The 18,987-nt window shown below is 52.0% G+C and overlaps 1 protein-coding gene across 1 annotated transcript in view; it reads right to left on the bottom strand.

Moving 5' to 3' along the window:
• Positions 1-2,620: 2,620 nt before the first annotated feature.
• Positions 2,621-18,987, bottom strand: part of LOC135576517 (SUN domain-containing protein 3-like) — a 31,850-nt gene continuing 15,483 nt past the window's right edge. The window contains exons 2-8 of the mRNA XM_065042700.1: positions 7,377-7,435; positions 6,054-6,262; positions 5,580-5,664; positions 5,082-5,197; positions 4,078-4,245; positions 3,468-3,560; positions 2,621-2,776 (exon numbers count right to left, since the gene is read on the bottom strand). Coding sequence (XP_064898772.1) covers positions 2,621-2,776; positions 3,468-3,560; positions 4,078-4,245; positions 5,082-5,197; positions 5,580-5,664; positions 6,054-6,262; positions 7,377-7,435 — 886 coding nt within the window. The remainder of the gene's footprint in view (positions 2,777-3,467; positions 3,561-4,077; positions 4,246-5,081; positions 5,198-5,579; positions 5,665-6,053; positions 6,263-7,376; positions 7,436-18,987) is intronic.

Genomic DNA, 18,987 nt, shown 5'->3' on the forward strand with positions numbered 1-18,987 from the left:
AGGAGACTGAGGGGTGACCTTATTAATGTTTATAAATATATAAAGAGTGAGTGCCACAAGGACGGAGCCAGGCTCTTCTCGGTGTCAAACAATGGTAGGACAAGGGGTAATGGGATCAAGCTGGAACACAAGAGGTTCCTCTTAAATTTGAGAAGAAACTTCTTCTCAGTGAGGGTGACAGAGCACTGGAACAGGCTGCCCAGGGGGGTTGTGGAGTCTCCTTCTCTGCAGACATTCAAAACCCTCCTGGACATGTTCCTGTGTGACCTCACCTAGGTGTTCCTGCTCCAGCAGGGGGATTGGACTGGATGATCTTTTGAGGTCCCTTCCAATCCCAAACATTCTGTGATTCTGTGATTCTGTGACTGTGGGCATTCCAGTAGCTTCTCTGCTCCCCCACACTGGCTGTGCCTGCCCCTGAAGCCTCCAAGTGTCCCCCACACTGGCCGCAGGTGCCCAGCGGCTCCCTGGCACCTCAGCACTCCCTTCTCCTAACGGCCCTGGCCAGGGGCTCTGGGGCCAAACGAAAGAAGCTGTAGCAGAAAGAGGGAGATGTGGCCACTCCTTCCATGATGGAGGAGGGAGAGGGAGAGAGGGGAGTTTGATCCTGCCACAGAAGGGTCACCCTAACTTTTCCCTGGCTGAATGTTTATAATAAATGTACTGCATTTTTAGAAAAATAGTGCAGCTTTAGTTTCTACCAGGAGGGTGCGTTTTTGTGCCATTGACATTTCACACATATTATACCAATTTATTTCTTGCCTGTTCAGTTGCTTTCTACGCATGTCTTGTTCTGTTGATAGGGAACCATCCAGAATTTGTATTTAGTTTTGATATTGTTCGGTCAGCTGCTAATCCAAATTAACTAATCTTTAATTTTCCAGTGCTCTCCTGTTTCATCCTTTGGCAGGTGATGTTCTTGTCACCAGGTAGAACATCCTTCCCACATGTAATTTGGATGGTTTCTAGCTGATCCACGGTGCTTCATGTGTTCTAACGTCTGCCTTCTCCACCATGTGGTGATGGATCTGTCTCTGTGTTTGTGTGGCAGGCGTCACATCAGCAGCATTGTCCCAGCCAGGTCACTGCATCTCTTTCTGTTCTCCCTCTGCTGTCACCATGACTGTACCAGCGCTCTGATGTGCTTTCTGACCTCATGGACCCTCTGGTCCTGCCTCCCTCCTGCTGGTCAATCCTGTTGCTGCAAGAGAAGTGATGACCAGTCAGTGTCCCCTCTGTGGCACCTGGACCTTCCAGAGCTGGACGGCTGGTGGGAACTGTCACCATCAGCCAAGGCTCTGTGTGAAGTCTTCTCCTGGCACAGGAACAGCTCTGGCTGTGCCTGGTGAGCACCACGCTGCACCACAGAGAACAGCAACACTGGTATAGTGGGTCTCTATGGGGCTCTATGGGGCTCTATGGGTCCCTATGGTCTCTATGGGTCCCTACGGGTCTCTATGGGTCCCTATGGTCTCTATGGGTCTGTATGGGTCTCTATGGTCTCCATGGGGCCTTATGGGTCCCTATGGTCTCTATGGGTCTCTGAGGGTCCCTGTGGGAAAGCTGACGGGGGGACCTGTCGACCCCAGCAGCCCTGGGCCCCACCAGGGCCCAGTTCAGCAGCCCTGGGCCCCAGCATGGCCCAGTTCAGCAGCCCTGGGCCCCAGCATGGCCCAGTTCAGCAGCCCTGGGCCCGAGGCTCAGCCCAGGGACAGCCCCACAACCAGGGTCAGAGCGGTTCCTGCTGCTGCCCCGAGGGTCACCAGCCCCAGGCAGCCCTGAGCCAGAGTGCAGGTGTCTGAGCTGGGCTGAGCTGGAAGGGGCTGCAAAACAGCTCATCGGAGGAGGCGATGGAAGAAGGTGCCATGTGTGTGGCACCGGGGGTGAACCGACACCCTCAGTTTGGTATCTGGACCCGTGCTGGGCTTGCACACGGACTAAGCCCCAGCTCAGAGCACAAATTGCTGTTCCCAGCCCTGGGTGCCAAGCGCTGGTCCTGCTCTCTCCTCCCTGGTGCGACCCGAGCGCACGACTGCCCTGCCTGCTCCTGCCTTGGGGCTTGGGGAGCTCGGGTCAAAAGGAAAGACAGACTCGTGTGGTTACGGGATCTCTTAAGTGTCCTGGGATTGCTTTGCTCTGTAACGTTCCCGGGCTATTAACTCAATATGTGCCCAGAGAGGCAAATAAGTCCATGAACCCACTTTCCTATTAAGGTTTCCTTCTCACAAAAACCCACACTTCCATTTTCTCATCGGCAACAGACTGAAAGATGGAAGCTGAAGCAGCACGTGCCTCTTGTGAAAACAGGTAACAACAGATGGTTCCACTCAGTCGATCCTTAGTTGCTTCTTGCATAGGCAAACTGCCCATTAATTTAATCTCTGGTGTCCAGGCAGGGCCTTGCTGATGTTCCTGTGTCACAGCAAGAGTGTGGATGTCAGGCTTTCTGCAGATTTGTGACTGAGTTTTCCTGTTTCTTTTAATTAGGACAATCTTGCTGCGGACTCCTGAAGTCTCCCATAAGCTGGTGGGTTTAGAGAAGGACGGGGAGCTCCAGTGAGCTCAGGGAGGACCAGGCAGCATCACAGGCAAAGCAGACGGGAACTCAACTGGGTGAACATTAATGGAATTTATTGACAGATGCAACTGCTGTGTCTCCCCCATCTTTGGGCAGATCACCGTGCACCCTGAAGCGATACAGGCAGGTGTAGTCCGGGTGGCCCCAGTTGCTCAGCACTTGCAGCCTGATGTAATTCATGACCCCAGGGAGCTCGTTCTGCAATGACAAGAAGAAATGAGTCGCCTTTTCCTCTCTGGCACGTGAGCACTGACAGAAGTGCCACAGCAACGGCCTCGTTCAACAGCTTCCTTCCTGCTGCCCTGCGGGGGCTTTGACCTGTGGTGGTCCAGATGTTCTTATCCTGCTCTACCCCATTGGGCCATGAGAACAGCAAAGGAAGAAGCAGCTACCAGATGCCTCAGCAAATACACTGGAAAGTTCTCACCTGCTTTGAGGCACACGTTTCCACAGTCAGAAGATCCAGTGCTGGTGTCAGTATAATGTCTTGTTCCCTTCTCTAGAAAGCCACAGAAACAGAATGGCCTCCCTGTCACTACTCACTGCCAGCACCAACAGAATCCTCAGGAAGCCCAGTATTTCTGGTCTTTAAATGGCAGAACAGCAGTCATGCATCCTACAGGATGTGGCCGCTTGTGTGCACTTGGGGTCTAGACAGTCAAGCTGATTCCAGCTTCAACTGTGGCACTTCTAAGCACTAAGCACCCAAAATGAAAGAGAAGACCGGCAGTCCAGACATCTCCCACCAGGAAGTTAAAGCAGAAGAAAGGCCAGTGTGGCACACACTCAAGGACAGGGCTGCCTGTAGCCCTTTGGCAGGGAAGCCTCTGCCCATCCAACTGCATTTCTCCTCCTCTCCTACAGTTCTCCTCCGTCTTTGTCCCCATACCTTCAGCTGGAAGGTCTGACTGGGATTCAGTGGTGCCAGGAAAGTGAACTGTCCCAGGAACATTCCCTGCTCCTCGTGTTCTTCCTTGAAGCCCTACAGAAAAACAGGGGTAGAGAAAACAAGAGCGTCTGGTGCATCATGGAAGACTGACCTTCAGTCGGTGAAGTACGGGGTTATTTCAGCTACATAGTCCAAGGACGATGACCACAAGGAAAAGACTTAAGCTGCAGCTGGGCAGCACGCTACACTTGTCTACTCAACAAGTCCAAGCTGGAAGTCCGAAAAGGAGCAGACACTCCCAGTGAGAGGGAGGTAACCTCAGGATCACAAATGCCACTGGGATTGGAAGCCAAGAAGGTTTAGGACCATGTACTGTTCAGCTCCTTTTCCTTGTGGCTCCTGGAGTAGCATCTTGCCTGAGCAGCTTTTTGTTCTTGAGTGGTACATTGAATAAAAGAGGAATAAAATGGGAAGGGAAAGCCTCCAAGGACCCTGTTTCTTCTGAGAGTCAGGAGGAAGCTTCAGGCCACTGGACTCTTTGACCCATCTTCATTCCCTGCTTAGAAATGCTGTGCAACCCCCAGCCCCCAACTCCAGAGAAGTCACTTACGTAGACAGCAAAGTCCTTTGGAGCTCCGGAGATACTTTCTCCGTGGAACGCTGTCCCTGAGACATGGTCCATGGTGACTGCTCTTGGAATGACTGGCACAGAGAGCTTGATGAACACGTGACCCTGACTTCCTGGGAAAGGCCAGCAGTTTCCAGGATAATTTTCTGGCTGAAAGGAGAAGAAGAAACTACATTGACGTGGAGAAGGTTGCCCTGGCTCTCATTCCTGCCATGAGCATCAGAGGATTAATAATCATTTGGCCAATCAGTTCTGCTCTGAACCACAGCCAGTGCCTTCAGTTGGACTCTGTGGGTACCGAACAGAGCAGCAGCTGTGAGAATTCACGTATCACAAAACAATTCCGCAGAGAAGCCCTTCGATGGCTGGGAGCTGGGTGTGCTAGTTGTAGAATCTCAGTGGCCTCTCCCAGTCCAGAGCCCTCACCAAAAACAAGCCAGGGTTGGTGTGGCTCAAAAGCCCCTGCCCAGAGCAGGGGGCAGCTCTGGGCCCACCTGGATGAACCCTTCCTGTCAGGGGAAGCACTCGCTCCCTCTCATCCGCTCCCACCTCCTTCCACTGGCACCAGCCAGCTCTTCAGATTGTGCAGGCAGCTCAGGAGCAGGGCCAGGACAGCTTGAGAGCCCAACATGGGACCCTCCAGCAGTGCAGACTCTCAGCACCTGCTGTTGCTCAGTAAGAACACATCCCAGAGCTCTGCAGGCTCCTCTGCCATTCTCCTCCTGTGCCATGCTGACAGTTTGCACAGCGAGTGGGCAGACACAGACTGCAGGAGCAGCCTGGCCTGGCAGAAGCTCCCGCGTAGAACCTGGGGCACTTTGGGAGAGGAAATACTCAGCAGGGAGACACAGAAGGAAAGCAGGTCCATGCAAGAAGGAGGCAGGAGAAGAAGCTTTGAGGATCAAAGATACGGGGAAACGCAACTCTGAGCAGCAGGTGTGGTTCATTATCCTGACCTATGTTTTACTGCTTCTTGGTGCTCCTACCTCCAGAATAAGCTCAGGGGACCTCATGTAATCCATCAATGGCAGGGAATAGAAGAAGAGTTTGGCTTTGGCGTTCCGGAGGGATGGAGAAGTCCTGGAATGAATGGCAGCAGCCCCTGGAAATTAAAACATGAGCAGAATCATCAGGCACTGTCAGGAGGGATATTGCACTGTTGACTTGGAAAAGGTTTCTCAGTTATCATCTATGTCCCACAGTTGTTTCCCCTCTTTCTTACTGGCACAGCCTCTCTGGAACACACAGCAAGGTGTCACTAAAATGTCGTATGGGGCCATGGAAAAAGACAAGAACGTGAACAAGGCTTTCTGAGCTTCCCATGGGGTCTGGCCTGTTACACACTCTGTCAGTGGGTGCACTTTTAGGGCACAAATTGACTTCTCGTCCCTTCTCTCCCACCCCAGGGCAAGTTACAACACCCATCTTGTCAATCTGGACAGGAAGAGCTTTAGAACTGGTTTGTATGTACAATGTCACGGCACCTGCTGATTTCAGGGCGTAATCCGGCATCGGGACCTGGATTTCCACCAGATTCTCCAGGGCTTGATTGATGATCTCCTGAACAGCCTGGGAAGGAACACAAAGGACAGTGCCTGTTAGAAGGAAAAGGAACGAGGCAAGCAGCTCCCCTGCAAGGCCAGCCAAGGTGAACAGGGACGAGGCCCATCTCAGATGCAAGGAACACCCAAATTGCCTGGAAGGTCTTTCTCTCCAGTCCTCCTTTGCGGAGGACTCGAGATCTGAATGTAGAGGAAGGTACAACTCAGACAGCTGTCATTCCCATCACGCTCTCTTTTCCCCATAGGGACGTGTGGAGCAACAGGAAAAGGAAGTGTGGCCATGGCAGCACTTGTTCCAGCAGCACCAGCCTGTTGGCTGTGACAGGGAATGGAGTAGGATACGTGCCAGAGGGAGGATAAAACCCCTGAGCAGATCCTTCTGCCTTGTGCCCTTACCCGTCCGGTAAAGCCTGGGAGCTTTGCCTGCTTCACGCCTTCCTGTAGAGCCTGCTCCGCAACATCCTTTGTGCTCCAGCGCAGATGGTAAAGCTGTTCCTGGAGCTTATGGAGCTGGTCTGGCAGGGACAGGGTTTTGCTCAGGTCTTGTAACTGTGCTGCGGTGCTCCAGAGGCTTTCTTTGCCAAGTTGGCCCAAGTGGTAAATACCTGTGGGACACACACCAGAGCTTAAAACTTGGTCTAAGGCTGGGTTATGCCCCAGGGTGCCTGCTCCCCTTTCTGTGTCTCTCTCAAGTGCCCTAGTTGTCTCTCATTGTCTTTGACAGTGGCCATCACGGCATAAGGGCTTCACAACACATGGACGTGTCCTGGTTTTGTTAAAAACAAGTTTCTCTTTCAGTGAATTTTGTCTGTCAGCTAAAGCCTTCATATTAACTGCATTTTCCTGGAGAACCAGACACATGTTTTGGTAAACCTAGCAATGGAATGCAAAGTTATTGATAAGCACGGATGGACATCTCGCGAGAGGGGCGACGAGAAACAAGTGAGCAAGAAACTGACCAACTGTGTATAACATTCCATTCACGTGAAAACTTCATATAAAAGTGGGAGATCACGAGGATCTCGTGTGCTTTTCCCTTTTCCCTTCTGCTTATGGCCGACATTAGGAGAGGACCTTGCTAGTCGTCCCTGCGAACTGAGGCCTAGTGACAGACTGAATCCAGCTCCTATTGGCTGCAGAGTCTAATCCAGGACTTTGGGTGCCGGCTCTGCAGTTGCTGAGACTTTCAAGATTGATTTTGTATATTTTGTATTATTTTCTCTATTCTTATTAGTAGCATTAGTAAAACATCTTTAATTTTTTCCAACTCTCTTCACTCTGTGCTTCTTTTCCTCCCAATTGCCTCTCCTTAGTGAAAAGGGGGAAGAGGGAGGGGGAAGTGGGGGGGGGGAGAGGGGGTTAACAATACATCTGCCAGGGTTTTATTGTCACCCCGCAATCTTAACCCTCGACAGGATGTTCTCTGCCCTGGACTGTGCTCCTTGTCCTGCAGAAGATTCTCAGCCCCTGGGGCAGGAGAGCTCAGCCACGGCCTCTCCCTGGCTGAAGAGAACTGGCTCAGCCCTCCTGGGGAAGGCAACTCAGCCCTTCCTCACCCACACCCGTCCCGCTGGAGCAGGGACTGGCACAGCTCTGTGGGGACTTTCTGCTCTTGGCTGAGCTCCTCTGCTCACAGCGGGGGAAGCGGAACAGGGCAGGATGGAGCCCCAAGTACCTCCTAAAGCACCGTCCTCAGGTCGGAGATCTGCAGAGACTCACCAAAAGAGAAGAGACCGAGAAGCAGCAGCAGGGTCGATACCTTCAGTGCCTTCATCTCCCTGCAGAGCAGATAAAGAAAAGGCCGGTGAAGCTGGCGGTTCCCGTGCAGATCAGCAGCAGACTGGAGAGCAGCAGCATGGACTCAGACCTTGAGCCTGGCGTTCCTGCCGTGTGCATTGGCTTGGTCCTGCACCAGCTCCAGTCACTGCTGGAGGTGTCACCAGCTGCACCAGTGGGGGATTTGTCACGGCAAAGATTGTTTCCTTAGGGACAAAGGGCTCAAGATTGACTCCAGACTAAGAGCAGGAGTTGCAACAGGACTTCTGTCCACACTTCATGTCTGTGGGGCTGGAGAGGGATTCTCTGGAAATGGAAGGACATAACAAATGCCTGTTTCTCCTGCCCAGCATTCAATGGACACTTGTGCTGCTCCTGTTCTCCACCCTCTCAAAAGAAGGTTCAGCCTGTGCCCCTACAGTCCAACAGCTGCCAGGCGGGGGTGTGCATCTCCCCTCTCACAGCGTTTCTTTAGCAGCTGGGTTATCTCTGGCCCTTCTGTTGGCAGAACGGCAGACAAATGCAGACTGGAAAGAGGGAGGGAGGGCTGAATGTCAATGCGTGCTGGCAAGCAACGGGAAACCAAGGAAGCACCAAAGAAACCCTCTGGTGTCTGGACCCTGCTGCTCTGAGCCTGATCTGCCAAGACACAGCACACACCACTCTGCAAGGGCGAAATTCCTCCTGCCTGTTCCAGGAGGCTCTCAACAGGCTCACAGCGTACACTCATCAGGAATAAACAACCCCTTTTGTTCTCCTAGAGAACTCCTTGCACCCCTCTGAGGACACTGAGCCCCTTTTCTGAGGCAGAGCCCTGGTGAGGAGCTGACCAGGTTTCCCAAGGAAACCTCCTCTGTCAGGAACACAAGTTAGACCCATGGCCAACAGAGGACACGCTGGTGTCCTTCTGGTCCCCGTGGAGAGGAAAACCAAGCAGGCTCAGGGACAGAACCCACCCTGCAGAGCACAACACAGGACGGAGCTGAGCTCTCACAATTACTGCGGCAGGCTGTGTCCGGGCCACCCCTGGGACTCTCTCTGTCCCATCCAAAATGGACCTGTCCCTTATTCTGCAGAGATCAAAGGCTTTCTGGGCCAAGCCCTCAATTTCATGAAGAGACTGAAAGATGGCTGCTGCCTTCCAGCAGCGCCAGACCCAGCTCTCAGGCTGCCCTCGTGTTCCTCTCCTGCCCACCCTCCACCCACCCCAGCTGACGAGGTGGAAAACACACCTGGGGAAAGGGGAGGAGGAGTTTTCAAACATACCCGTTCAGACGTTCAACCTTCTCTGTGTGTCCCTTGGTACCTGCTGAGGTGCAGGTAACAAGCATCTTCCTTGCTCAGGAATGAGCCAAAAACTCTGCGATCTCGGTTCCCTCAAGATCGAGAGTGACCAAGGCGCAGGGAGACCCCTGGTCTTATCCCCTGCTGTGCCGACCTCAGCGCTGACGCTGCTTTGTGACACAATGGCAGTGGGTGATGTCACAATGGAAGAGGCTGCGCCACGTTTGGAGGCAAAGTCCAACCTGGCAGGAGCGGGTCTTGCAGTCCTCTCTGCAAGGGAAGGAATCCTTCACCACAGAACGACGGGAAAGGTACAGGAACACGTTACTCTCAGATAACAGACTCTGTCACCACTCTTTCTCTTGCTGACCAAAGTTCAGACGGTGTTGGAAAACAACAACAAAAAAGCAAGATGTGCTCCTCAGGGAGCACATTATATCAGCCGTTCAACACTAAGCCCAACTCCCATCTGAACCTCAGGATAAGAAACGCCGTCTTAAACTTCCAGGAGAAGGAAGGGCTGTGAAATGGCAAGACCAGAAAACGTTCATGAAAGCACGGCCATTCAAGTCCACAGCCCTGATCACAGATCACCTGCCTGTTACCTAAGGCAGGATGTTCTCAGCTGATTTGCGGCCACTGACATCTGGAAAAGAGCACAAGGTCTCTTGTTCTTTAGCACTGAGCACGGAGGTTGGAACGGGATCTGGGAAGAAAACCATCTACAGTCAGTCTGGTTTCATTTGAGGCCATCAGGACAAGTTGAGTTCACATTCACCAGGAACCACAGCAGGTCCCACCCGTCCCTGCAGACCCCAACAGCGCTCCTGTGCAGGGTCCCGAGGAGCAGTAAGCACAGAACAAGAAACCTCCCTTCCAAAGAAGCCCCCAGCTGGCTCTTGAACCAAGCTGCACAGAGCAGCTGCTGAGAACAACCTCTGCCACAACTGCACCCAGCTCTGCCGTCTGCACAAGGAGACCAGCTCCTAAATGATCCCCAGCCCTACAGACACAGATCTTCCCCAGGGCAGGGATGAGGAAACACCAGAGTGCACAGACACCTGGTCATTCAGTTGAAGCTGCTGGGAGAAGGACAGAGGACTAGAAAGAGACAAATGAGACAAGAGAGAAGACAGAGGAACCCAGAGAGAAAGAAACACACAGGAAAAGGATGAAGAGATGGAGAGATCAAGGCAAAAAGGGACAAGGAGCCATGATTAGACAAGGAGGAAGAAACAGCAGGGCTGAGGAGCAGGACAGAGGGATGGGGAGTGGGGAGGAGGAGAAGCAGGAAGGGAGTACAGAAAGACAGGGAGGGGGATGTACAGATGGAGAGACAAAAAGAAAGGCAGGGAACAGAACAAAGGGACTGAGAAACAAAGCAAAGTTCAGATCAAAATGAAGAGACTGGAAAGGGAAAACATGCAGCAATGAGCTGGAGGAAGAGGAAAAGAGGGCTGAGGAGCAGGAAAGAGGAAGAGAAGACAAAGAAAAGGCAGAGCCAGCTGGACAGGGCAGATATAGTGAGAAGGGATGGGGCCGGGAACAGGCAAGGAAGACAGAAAGACAAACGGGACAGAAAGACATCAAGAAGGAAAAGGGGCAGTAATCTGGACAGAGATGGAGAAAGAAGCAGCAGGGAAAGGGAAGACAGGCAGAAAGACAGAGAGGGAGCAGTAGAGACAAACAACAATAAGAGTTGGGTGTACGATAGAGATTGGGAAAAAATCCTGGGGTGGGCAGCAAGATGGAGAGGGAGTAAAAAAGAAGAGGGGCAGGAATAGGCACAGGGAGCAGGACAGAGGGATACCGTGAGAAATGATGGGGCACGGAGCAGGACAGAGCAACAGACCAGAATGACGACAAAGAGAAACCAGGGATGGTGAGAACACAGAGGGGTGGAGACGGAGAGGGAGACACGAGAAACCCTGCACAGAGATTCAGAAGGGCGGAGGAATAGGTGAGGAAGCAGCAGAAGGACAGAGGGAGAAGAGATGAAGAGGAAGAAGGGCACAGTAGGAAAGAGGAGGGAGCAGGGAGGGACTGGGACACAAAACAGGGTGAAATGTCCCCAAGGGCCCAGGACTCACCACACTTCCTGCTCTCTGCACTGCCAGGCAAGCTGTGGAGTTCAGGCACTTCTGTCTGTGAGAAATGCAGTTGTGGTTCGTGCTGAGATGTTTGATGTTTACAGATACAACCAAATGAGGCTTGGGCTCTGAACCTGGAAAAAGGAAAAGGTGGTTAAGTTCTATGTAAAAAGTCCTGAAACTTGTTTATGAGGTTATATTGACAGAGGGAGCTAACATTTTCAGGGTTAACCAACCACATAATAAGGGCTTACTAACGAACTAACACTTGAAGCCACATAATGAGTATCTAGTTTAGAGCCACATGTAACCGGTTGTGTTAAGAAAAACCAGAACCTCATCGAATGCTGAGATCAGAAGTTTTACAGCACCAGCTGTAACCTTGAGGAGACAAGACAGCCAAGATTTACAGCAAAAGGGGGGGCAGTCTGGTTTCGGTCGACTTGGCAGCTTGGGAGACCCATAGAGACCATAGAGCCCATAAAGACCATAGAGATCTGTAGAGTCCCATGAAGACCCATAGAGACCACAGAAACAACAGAGTCCCATAGAGACCACAGAGACCCATAGAGACCATAGGGCTCCATAGAGACCATAGATACGCCTCCTCAAAGCCACCAAGTGACACTACGCAGGCGCAACAGGGGAGGGTCAAGGAGGAGACTATGGAAATGGTTCTCTGAGATTCATTTTAATGAGAATTGGGAAAGGTTATGAAAATGTACAGGCATTCCTGGGGTCATTATGAATATGTAACACCTAACTGTATTTAAGCACACCTCCTATTGTTTCAAGGTGTGCGTGTTGGGTGGAGCAAATCCCCTGCGCACCCAGCGCTGTTTTGCTTATGCTCTAATGAACCCGTTTAAGGAATACAATTAAGGAATTGGATTAAATGTTGTATATCCATAGAAAAAGCCTAAGTTATTTATTTCATTGCTTTACAACAAGTGATCGAATCTGCTATAGAAAAGTTCAACCACCTCCTGTATAGCAAAGGATAAAAGAAAGTATGGATTTTTGGTGCATTTAATCCGTAACGCAAGTACCAATTAAAAACACATTAGCAGTGGGTTCCTTCAAATATTCCCTGTGAAGGCAGTTCCTGGCACAATTATATTAGCGTTCTTACTATTTTACAGGAGAAACACAGGGCACGGCTGATTTTGCCCACGTGCAGCGCAATGATCACACGAGTGCGATGAACCTGGTGAAAGGCCCTAGAGAAGGAAAATCAGGCTTCGTGTGCAGAGCCAAAAGAGAAACCCTTTTCAAACAGTTCAATTTTAAAAAGCTACAAGGGGTATAAAGTAGAAAAAAGAGCAGTGAATGTGTATAATGACACAATTAGATGGTTTTTCAGTTCCATGATGTGCTCTTTTACTAAAACGTGTCTGCTGGAGTGGATATCCTGGACACCAACAGGCGGGTTCCTGGTGCTGTGCCCATGGTGATTCATCCACTGTGGCCGTGGGTGTCAGGCCTTGATACAACAGACACAAAACCTTGGGAGGGAGGTGATCACAGGAAAATGCTTAAAGATAATGAGCTAGCAGACTTGGTTTAATCTTTATTTAAAGATACACATGGCTGCTGTCTTTTTTCCAGTTTAGCTAGGACGGGCTCCAACATCCAATATTAATTCTAATTACAATACATGACAAAAATTAGGGGGGAAAGCTTTATTTTTACAATGGTAAATACAGTCTAAGTCGTAATTAGGGAAACAGATAAAGGTGTGTAACAGATGAGGCACAGACTCTCTTTAAGATGTAGAGAGACACTTAATACAAACATAGGTTTGCATTTGAAACATCAGGTACCTCTGTCCTTAATGTACCGATCCCGTACCAATCCCTCTGTCCCTGATGTACCAATCCCGTATCAATCCCTCTGTCCTTAATGTACCGATCCCATACCAATCCCTCTGTCCCTGATGTACCGATCCGTATCAATCCCTCTGTCCCTGATGTACCAATCCCGTATCAGTCCCTCTGTCCCTGATGGTTCATGTCCCACACAGTCCTTGCTCCTTGTGTCATTCCACCAGCACTTGTTCTCACGCTGTGACCTATATTAACATATTTCTGAGCTGTCGGTTTAAGACGGTGTAAAAACTCAGTGGGAGACTCCTCACAATCCTGTTTAATCTCAGAAGGTTTTGGCATATTTACAGCTTTAGGCACAGAGTGTCTAATCCCGTATAAAATGCACTGTCCATAGCAATGCAGCCTGTCCCCCGATATAAGGATATCAGGATCCCACCCTGGACTGACCAAGGGACAATTTTGATCTCATGTTCTCTGTGTATTCTACACCAATAGCTGTTCTTCAACAAACCTTTTACTGGTTTCCATTTCTTTCCCTGATTGTCCTTTTTCAAAACAAATGGATCTGAAGGGGATAAATACAATGCATATGTAACATTATGTATTGTGTAATATGCCTTATGTAATAGGCAATATATGATTTAAAATATATATCTTACTATATATTACATGTAGCGCATTACTATACTACACATCTCAAAGTATACCCACCTAGACCTGTGCAGCATATTAATGTTATTTACAGTGGCCGCCATTAACTACAATATTCAATCGGATTCTCCCTGGTTGACTCCCTGTTGAACAGCAAATGATCCTTTTCCAATGTCAGAAAATACAGCCCAGGGGGGATTTCTCCCGAATCCCTCCTGTCGATTGTCCACTGCCTACTTCACAATCACATTAACAGACAATTGGTGAACTGTAAGTACTGGACTATAAAATCACTCAAGACAAAAGTAACAACAACAACAACAAACCACTAAAGACACAAACAATTATACAATTGCTAAGGCACAAACACCAAAATCACTAAAGGTACGTTTATCAAATTACTGTTCCCTTGTTTTTCTCTTTCATTTATTGTTTTCTCATTTTTCTCTTTAATTTTTTCTTTCTTTCTTTTTCTAAGTTCCCCAGTTTACCAAAATGCGCAGACGCGAATGCGCAGACCCAACGCGCTGGTGTCACCCACGTCTCGCGCAGGCAGCGTGCCAACCCAACCAGACAATGAAAGCGCCTTATCTCATTGATGGGGTTTTACCCGCGTCCCGAGCTGGTCCGAGGATCTGTGGTCCCTTCCAGGAACTCCCCGGCGCCGGCACAAGGTCCCAGAGATCCTGGGGTCCACGGGAGGTCAGGCAGATCATCCCATCCTCGTCGCCAGAAAATGATACCGAAAAGTCAGCAAACAGACTCTTTAACACTGTTTTGAAAGTGTTAAAAAGCAGGCACTTGTATTACAGCGCACTGGGGGATCACTCCTCTAATCGAGTGTGCATTCCGCTTTCCTCTGGTTTTACATATTGTGGAACTCCTCAAACAGCAAAACACGTCAACCAATGTTACAGACATCTCGTGCTCTTTCACCAGCACGTGCAGCAGCAACGAGAAATCTGGACACTACACTTGCCCTTGCTAAATTTCCTCAGGTTATTCCCCGCCCAGCTCTCCAGCCTGTCCAGGTCCCGCTGGATGGCAGCACAGCTCCCAGTGTCACCACTCCTCCCAGCTTGGTGTCACAAAACTAAGGCATCTGAAATGCCAAGGGCTTAGAATGCAATCAAACAGTGTTACTTTATTATTTTGCCCGTAAAGCGGCACGCGATAGCGAGAGAGTAAGAAAACGGGAAAGGAAAATGAAACGGGGAAAGAAGAAGGAAAAGATGGGAATGAGGACTGGTTTACCAGCAGGTGAGTTCCAAAGGCGTCCCTCTGGTGTCCAGTCCCGTGGAGTCCTGACGGTCCTCCATGGTGGTTTGGGATCCTCTGGTGGGGAGATCTCAATGACGTCCAGTCAGGAACCATCTTTAGACTTCTTCACCCCCCCTCGCTCCCATTGTTTCAGGCCAATCTCCGCCTTTGTTTCTCAATCCGGGCTTAACTGCACAGGCTCGAAAAGTCTTCGCCTCTCTTGCCAGCGCTTGTCTGCGCCTGCGTGGCCTCATTCAGGGGTATCTCTCTGGTCCATCGGGTGGCCTCAGGACCCTTGGCGAGCTTCTGGGCATGCTCTTTTCTGTTGTCCTTTGTTCAAGGGAGCGGGTGGGGGACAAGGTGTGACTGAGGCTGCAGGTAAGAATCCATCTTCTGGACGGCAGCGATTGTCCCTGGGTCAGAGAGACCCGTCTAACAATCCCTTTTAGGAGGTGGGGGCTAGCTTGGCTGAAGCAGCAGGCAAACTCCACACAGCAACCAGTGTTAGCAGTAGCCTTCCAGGCTGGAGACACCTGTGCACCACAATGCTTCTCCTCAGGCCTCTCTCTAAGTCACTGTCAGTCTGTTCTTGGTGACGATGTTCAGGCAGATTCTGGTTTTGGACCGACTCTTACAGAGCTGGAGCAGATTCTGAGAGTTTGCTGTTCCAGAAAGGTTTGGCTGGTGCAGCAGCTGAGAGGTAACGGCCAGCTAGGATGGGTCCCCAGAGGGATGCTTTGGGACCGGTGGCACGTGCATCTCCCTAACCAGGCAGTAGAATGCGCTTTGGGCCCGGTAGAAGGAAGGTGGCAGAGGCAATGCATTGGAGAGCTGGCAGGCTAACACTGGGAGTTGGATGAGGCCACCTCCTTTAGCAAGTGAGTCACTGAACAGCTCACAAGCACTGTAATAGCGCACCTTGAGAGAAACTTGGTTGTCACTAAAGGGGAAAACGGTAGATTCTATTGCTGAAAACGGACTGTGTGGTTTTGTGAATGTGGCTTCAGCCTATTTCTTCAAAGGAGACTCATACCTACTTAAGAAAACTCATGACGATCATGTTGAAAACAAAGAATCAGCGTGGTGAGGCTGTCAAGTGGCCCTTGGTTTGTCCTGCAAACAACCTCTGAATGCGGATTCTTGCAGGTGTAGCGGAGCAGGCAGCAGCATCTGAGTAAAGCTCTGGGGGACCGTGTCCTGTGTGCTGGGGACAGCTTCCCTCGCCATTCTCTGCTCCCTCCTCCTTCAAGCAGGGGCTGCCCCAGCCGCGCACAGCCAGTCCCAGCCGGGCCGGGAGGTGGGTGTATCCATGACAACCGCCCGGGCTCTGTGACGTCATAACCAGAGGCCATTGTGACGCGGGGGTCCCCGCCCTGATCGTGGGGGTATTTAAGGAGCGAGAGCCCTGGGGTGCTCACTCCCAGGAGAGCAGCTTCTCAGGAGCAGCAGCTTCTCAGGAGGCAGCAGCTTCTCACGAGGCAGCAGCTTCTCACGAGGCAGCATCTCCCCTGGGTGCCCATTGCGGCTCTTTGATAGAGGAGACCCAAGATGCCAACTGACAAGGAGGTGTCCTGCTCCTCCTCCTGCCCGCAGATCAGCCACAGCATGGGCCAGCACACCCTCCAGAGCACCTGGGTCACCCCCTCGGTCCAGGAGCACTTGCAGGACCACCATAAAGGTCCCCAGGAGGGGTCTGGCTGGCCTCGCAGCACCAACAGCGAGGCAGCAGCAGAGGCAGAGTGCCCGGCACCTGCCCCACAGGGCCCCACAGCCGATGACGCGGCTCTGTGGGACACAGCCCAGCGCATCGTCAGTGAGGCCGTGCGCAGGGCTGTGGCTCAGATCATGGCAGTTGGCCAGGAACCAGAGGAACAGCAGGACCTGGCCCAGCCCATGGACCTGCAAGATGAGAACAGCAAAGAGGGGTGCCAGGGCGGAGACACCATCCAGAGCATCTGGATCAACCCCTCGGTCCAGGAGCACCTCCGGGACGTCCCTGCAGGTCCCCAGGAGGGGTCTGGCTTGCCCAGCTGCACAGACACGGAGGCGGCAGCAGAGGCAGAGCGCCCGGCACCTGCCCAGGACAGCCCCACAGAGGACGATGTGGACCTGTCAGACATTGTGGAGTACATCATCAGTGAGGCCGTGCGCAGGGCTGAGGCTGAGATCCAGGGACCTGGCCAGCAACCGCTGGAACAGCAGGACCTGGCCCAATGCACGGATGTTCCAATGGCAGCACCAGCACCTGCAGGACTTGAAGCCATTGAGGCTCATTTGGCAGGAGAGGATGAGAGACAGGCCAGCACAGCCCCTCTTGTCCCAGCTGCAAAGGAGGAAGAGGAGAACACGGTTTCTCCAATGTCTGCAGAGCATGGGGGAGAGACCAGCGCAGACATCGCCTGCCCAGCGCAGGGCCCGGCTCCACGGCGACGGCCTTCCCGGTTCAGGAGGGCGCTCCGGGCTCTGCGCAGGGCTTTCCGCTGCAGCTGCACCGCGGGACAGCAAGAGGAGTAGAGCCGTGACCGCGGCGTTCACCTGCCCTGAGGACATGGTGCTGCCAGCCTCTGCTCGGCCTTGGATTGTTTTCAAAATCAATAAAGCCAAAAAAAAAAAAAAAGACAAGTTTTCCCCCTGTGCTCCTCTGTTCCTGCTCCATCTCGGGACAAAGAAGGCTGCAGGAAATCTCTGTCCTCGGGGTGTCCCGGCCTTGGTTGCCGGAAGCCCTGGGATGGTGCTGCTGCAAGCCGGCAGTCTGGCTGGATCCCCCTCAAGCTCCCTTCCCACCCGCCTGTCTCCAGTTCCAGTCCAGGACTTGGAACATTTGAGATCTATTGCTGACTTGGCCTGGTTGACCTGCACCGTACAGCATCCCCTTCGTCTCACAAGGAACCTGCCCATTGCAGGGGTGTTTCAGAGCACCTGCATGAGCTGATACAGGCAAGAGCCTCCAAACCCTCATGTGGTCCCTCTCCTCCACCGAGGGTCTTCCAAGTCAGGAAGAGCCGGCTGCTCGCTCCCTTGCTGGAAATCTGAGCCATGACCCATCTCTGCACAAGGCTCTGATGCACAAGGCTGCCAGCATCACAAGAGCACGTTCAGGCCTGAGACACCGGGGAGAAGCGCTGCAAACAGTGCTGGTCTTGACAAGAAATCCACCTGCTCAGAGCTTTGTCTCAGATGTGAGTTACTCTGCCCTGGGTTTCTGGGGCCCAGAAATGGAGGGAGGCTCAGGTATAAACCCAGTTAGCCAAGAGCCGCAGCAGCTGCTGATCCCTGTGTGGCGCATTGCAAACCAGCCATGGCTGCCTGTGGCTGCTGCATGGCCCGGGCTGCAGCCTTCGCAGCATCCTCCTCTTCCCCAGCACCCCCGTGCACTGCACAGACCCAGAGCTGATTGCAATGGCTGGGGCAGCACCGGGCAGCAGCAGCATCTCTCTCCCCAGCCTCCAGTTGCCCTGCAGGGAATTTCTGCCTGGGAAGGGCAGAGTTGTATTGCGATCGGCCGGGGGCTCAGGACAAAGCACAGCACCGCCACATCCCCGGAGCAGAGCCCTTCTTTTCCTGGCTTGGACTGGTGTATTCCTCCTGCTCACAGCGCGGTCCTTCTCTGGGATAAGGTGACGCCAGCACTTTCAGGGAAGTTGGAACGTCATGATGGAGTGGACGTGAAACAGCCACACTTCCCGAAAAGCCAAAGGAGTAAAACTGACATGGAACAAAGCAAGTAACTTGCCACAGCTGTCCAACCTGCGCTCCTCAGGCGGGAGGTGACCGGCGACATGTTCTGGTGCTGCGGGGCTGTGCCGCAACAAGTCAGTTGGGGCCGTGGCCAGAAAGGTAGTGATGTACATCTACAGATACCCACATCGTTCTGTGGGAAGCATCTGTTTCCTCGGCACGATTTGGAACACTTTTGACACACGGGACTTGCTGGGCCCTAAATCACAGCTGCGTTGACTCCTCTAAGGCTCCCAGTTCCAATTCAGCAGGTGCCCAGTTCAAGGTGTTGACTCAGCAATGTGTACTTCACTTTAATCTGTATTATGTGTTCTCTCTGAAATCAACACTTCCTTCCTAGGAGCAATCTGGGTCCCAGTGTAGGCTACGAAGCCATTGGACTTGTTGACAGTAGTTTACCAACAGTAATTTGCCAACAGGAGGAGTTCTTGCTAAATTAACAGCAAAAGCCATGCTGGACACAGTATTCCAGATGGGGTCTCACCAGGGCGGAGTAGAGGGGAAGGAGGACCTCTCTCGATCTACTAACCACCCCCCTTGTAATACACCCCAGGATGCCATTGGCCTTCCTGGCCACAAGGGCCCAGTGCTGGCTCATGGTCATCCTGTTGTCCACCAGGACCCCCAGGTCCCTGTCCCCTACACTGATCTCTAATATGTAATTTCCCAACCTATACTGGAACCTGGGGTTGTTCCTGCCCA

Source organism: Columba livia, chromosome 28, assembly GCF_036013475.1.
Source record: "Columba livia isolate bColLiv1 breed racing homer chromosome 28, bColLiv1.pat.W.v2, whole genome shotgun sequence".
Classification (NCBI taxonomy): Eukaryota; Metazoa; Chordata; class Aves; order Columbiformes; family Columbidae; genus Columba; species Columba livia.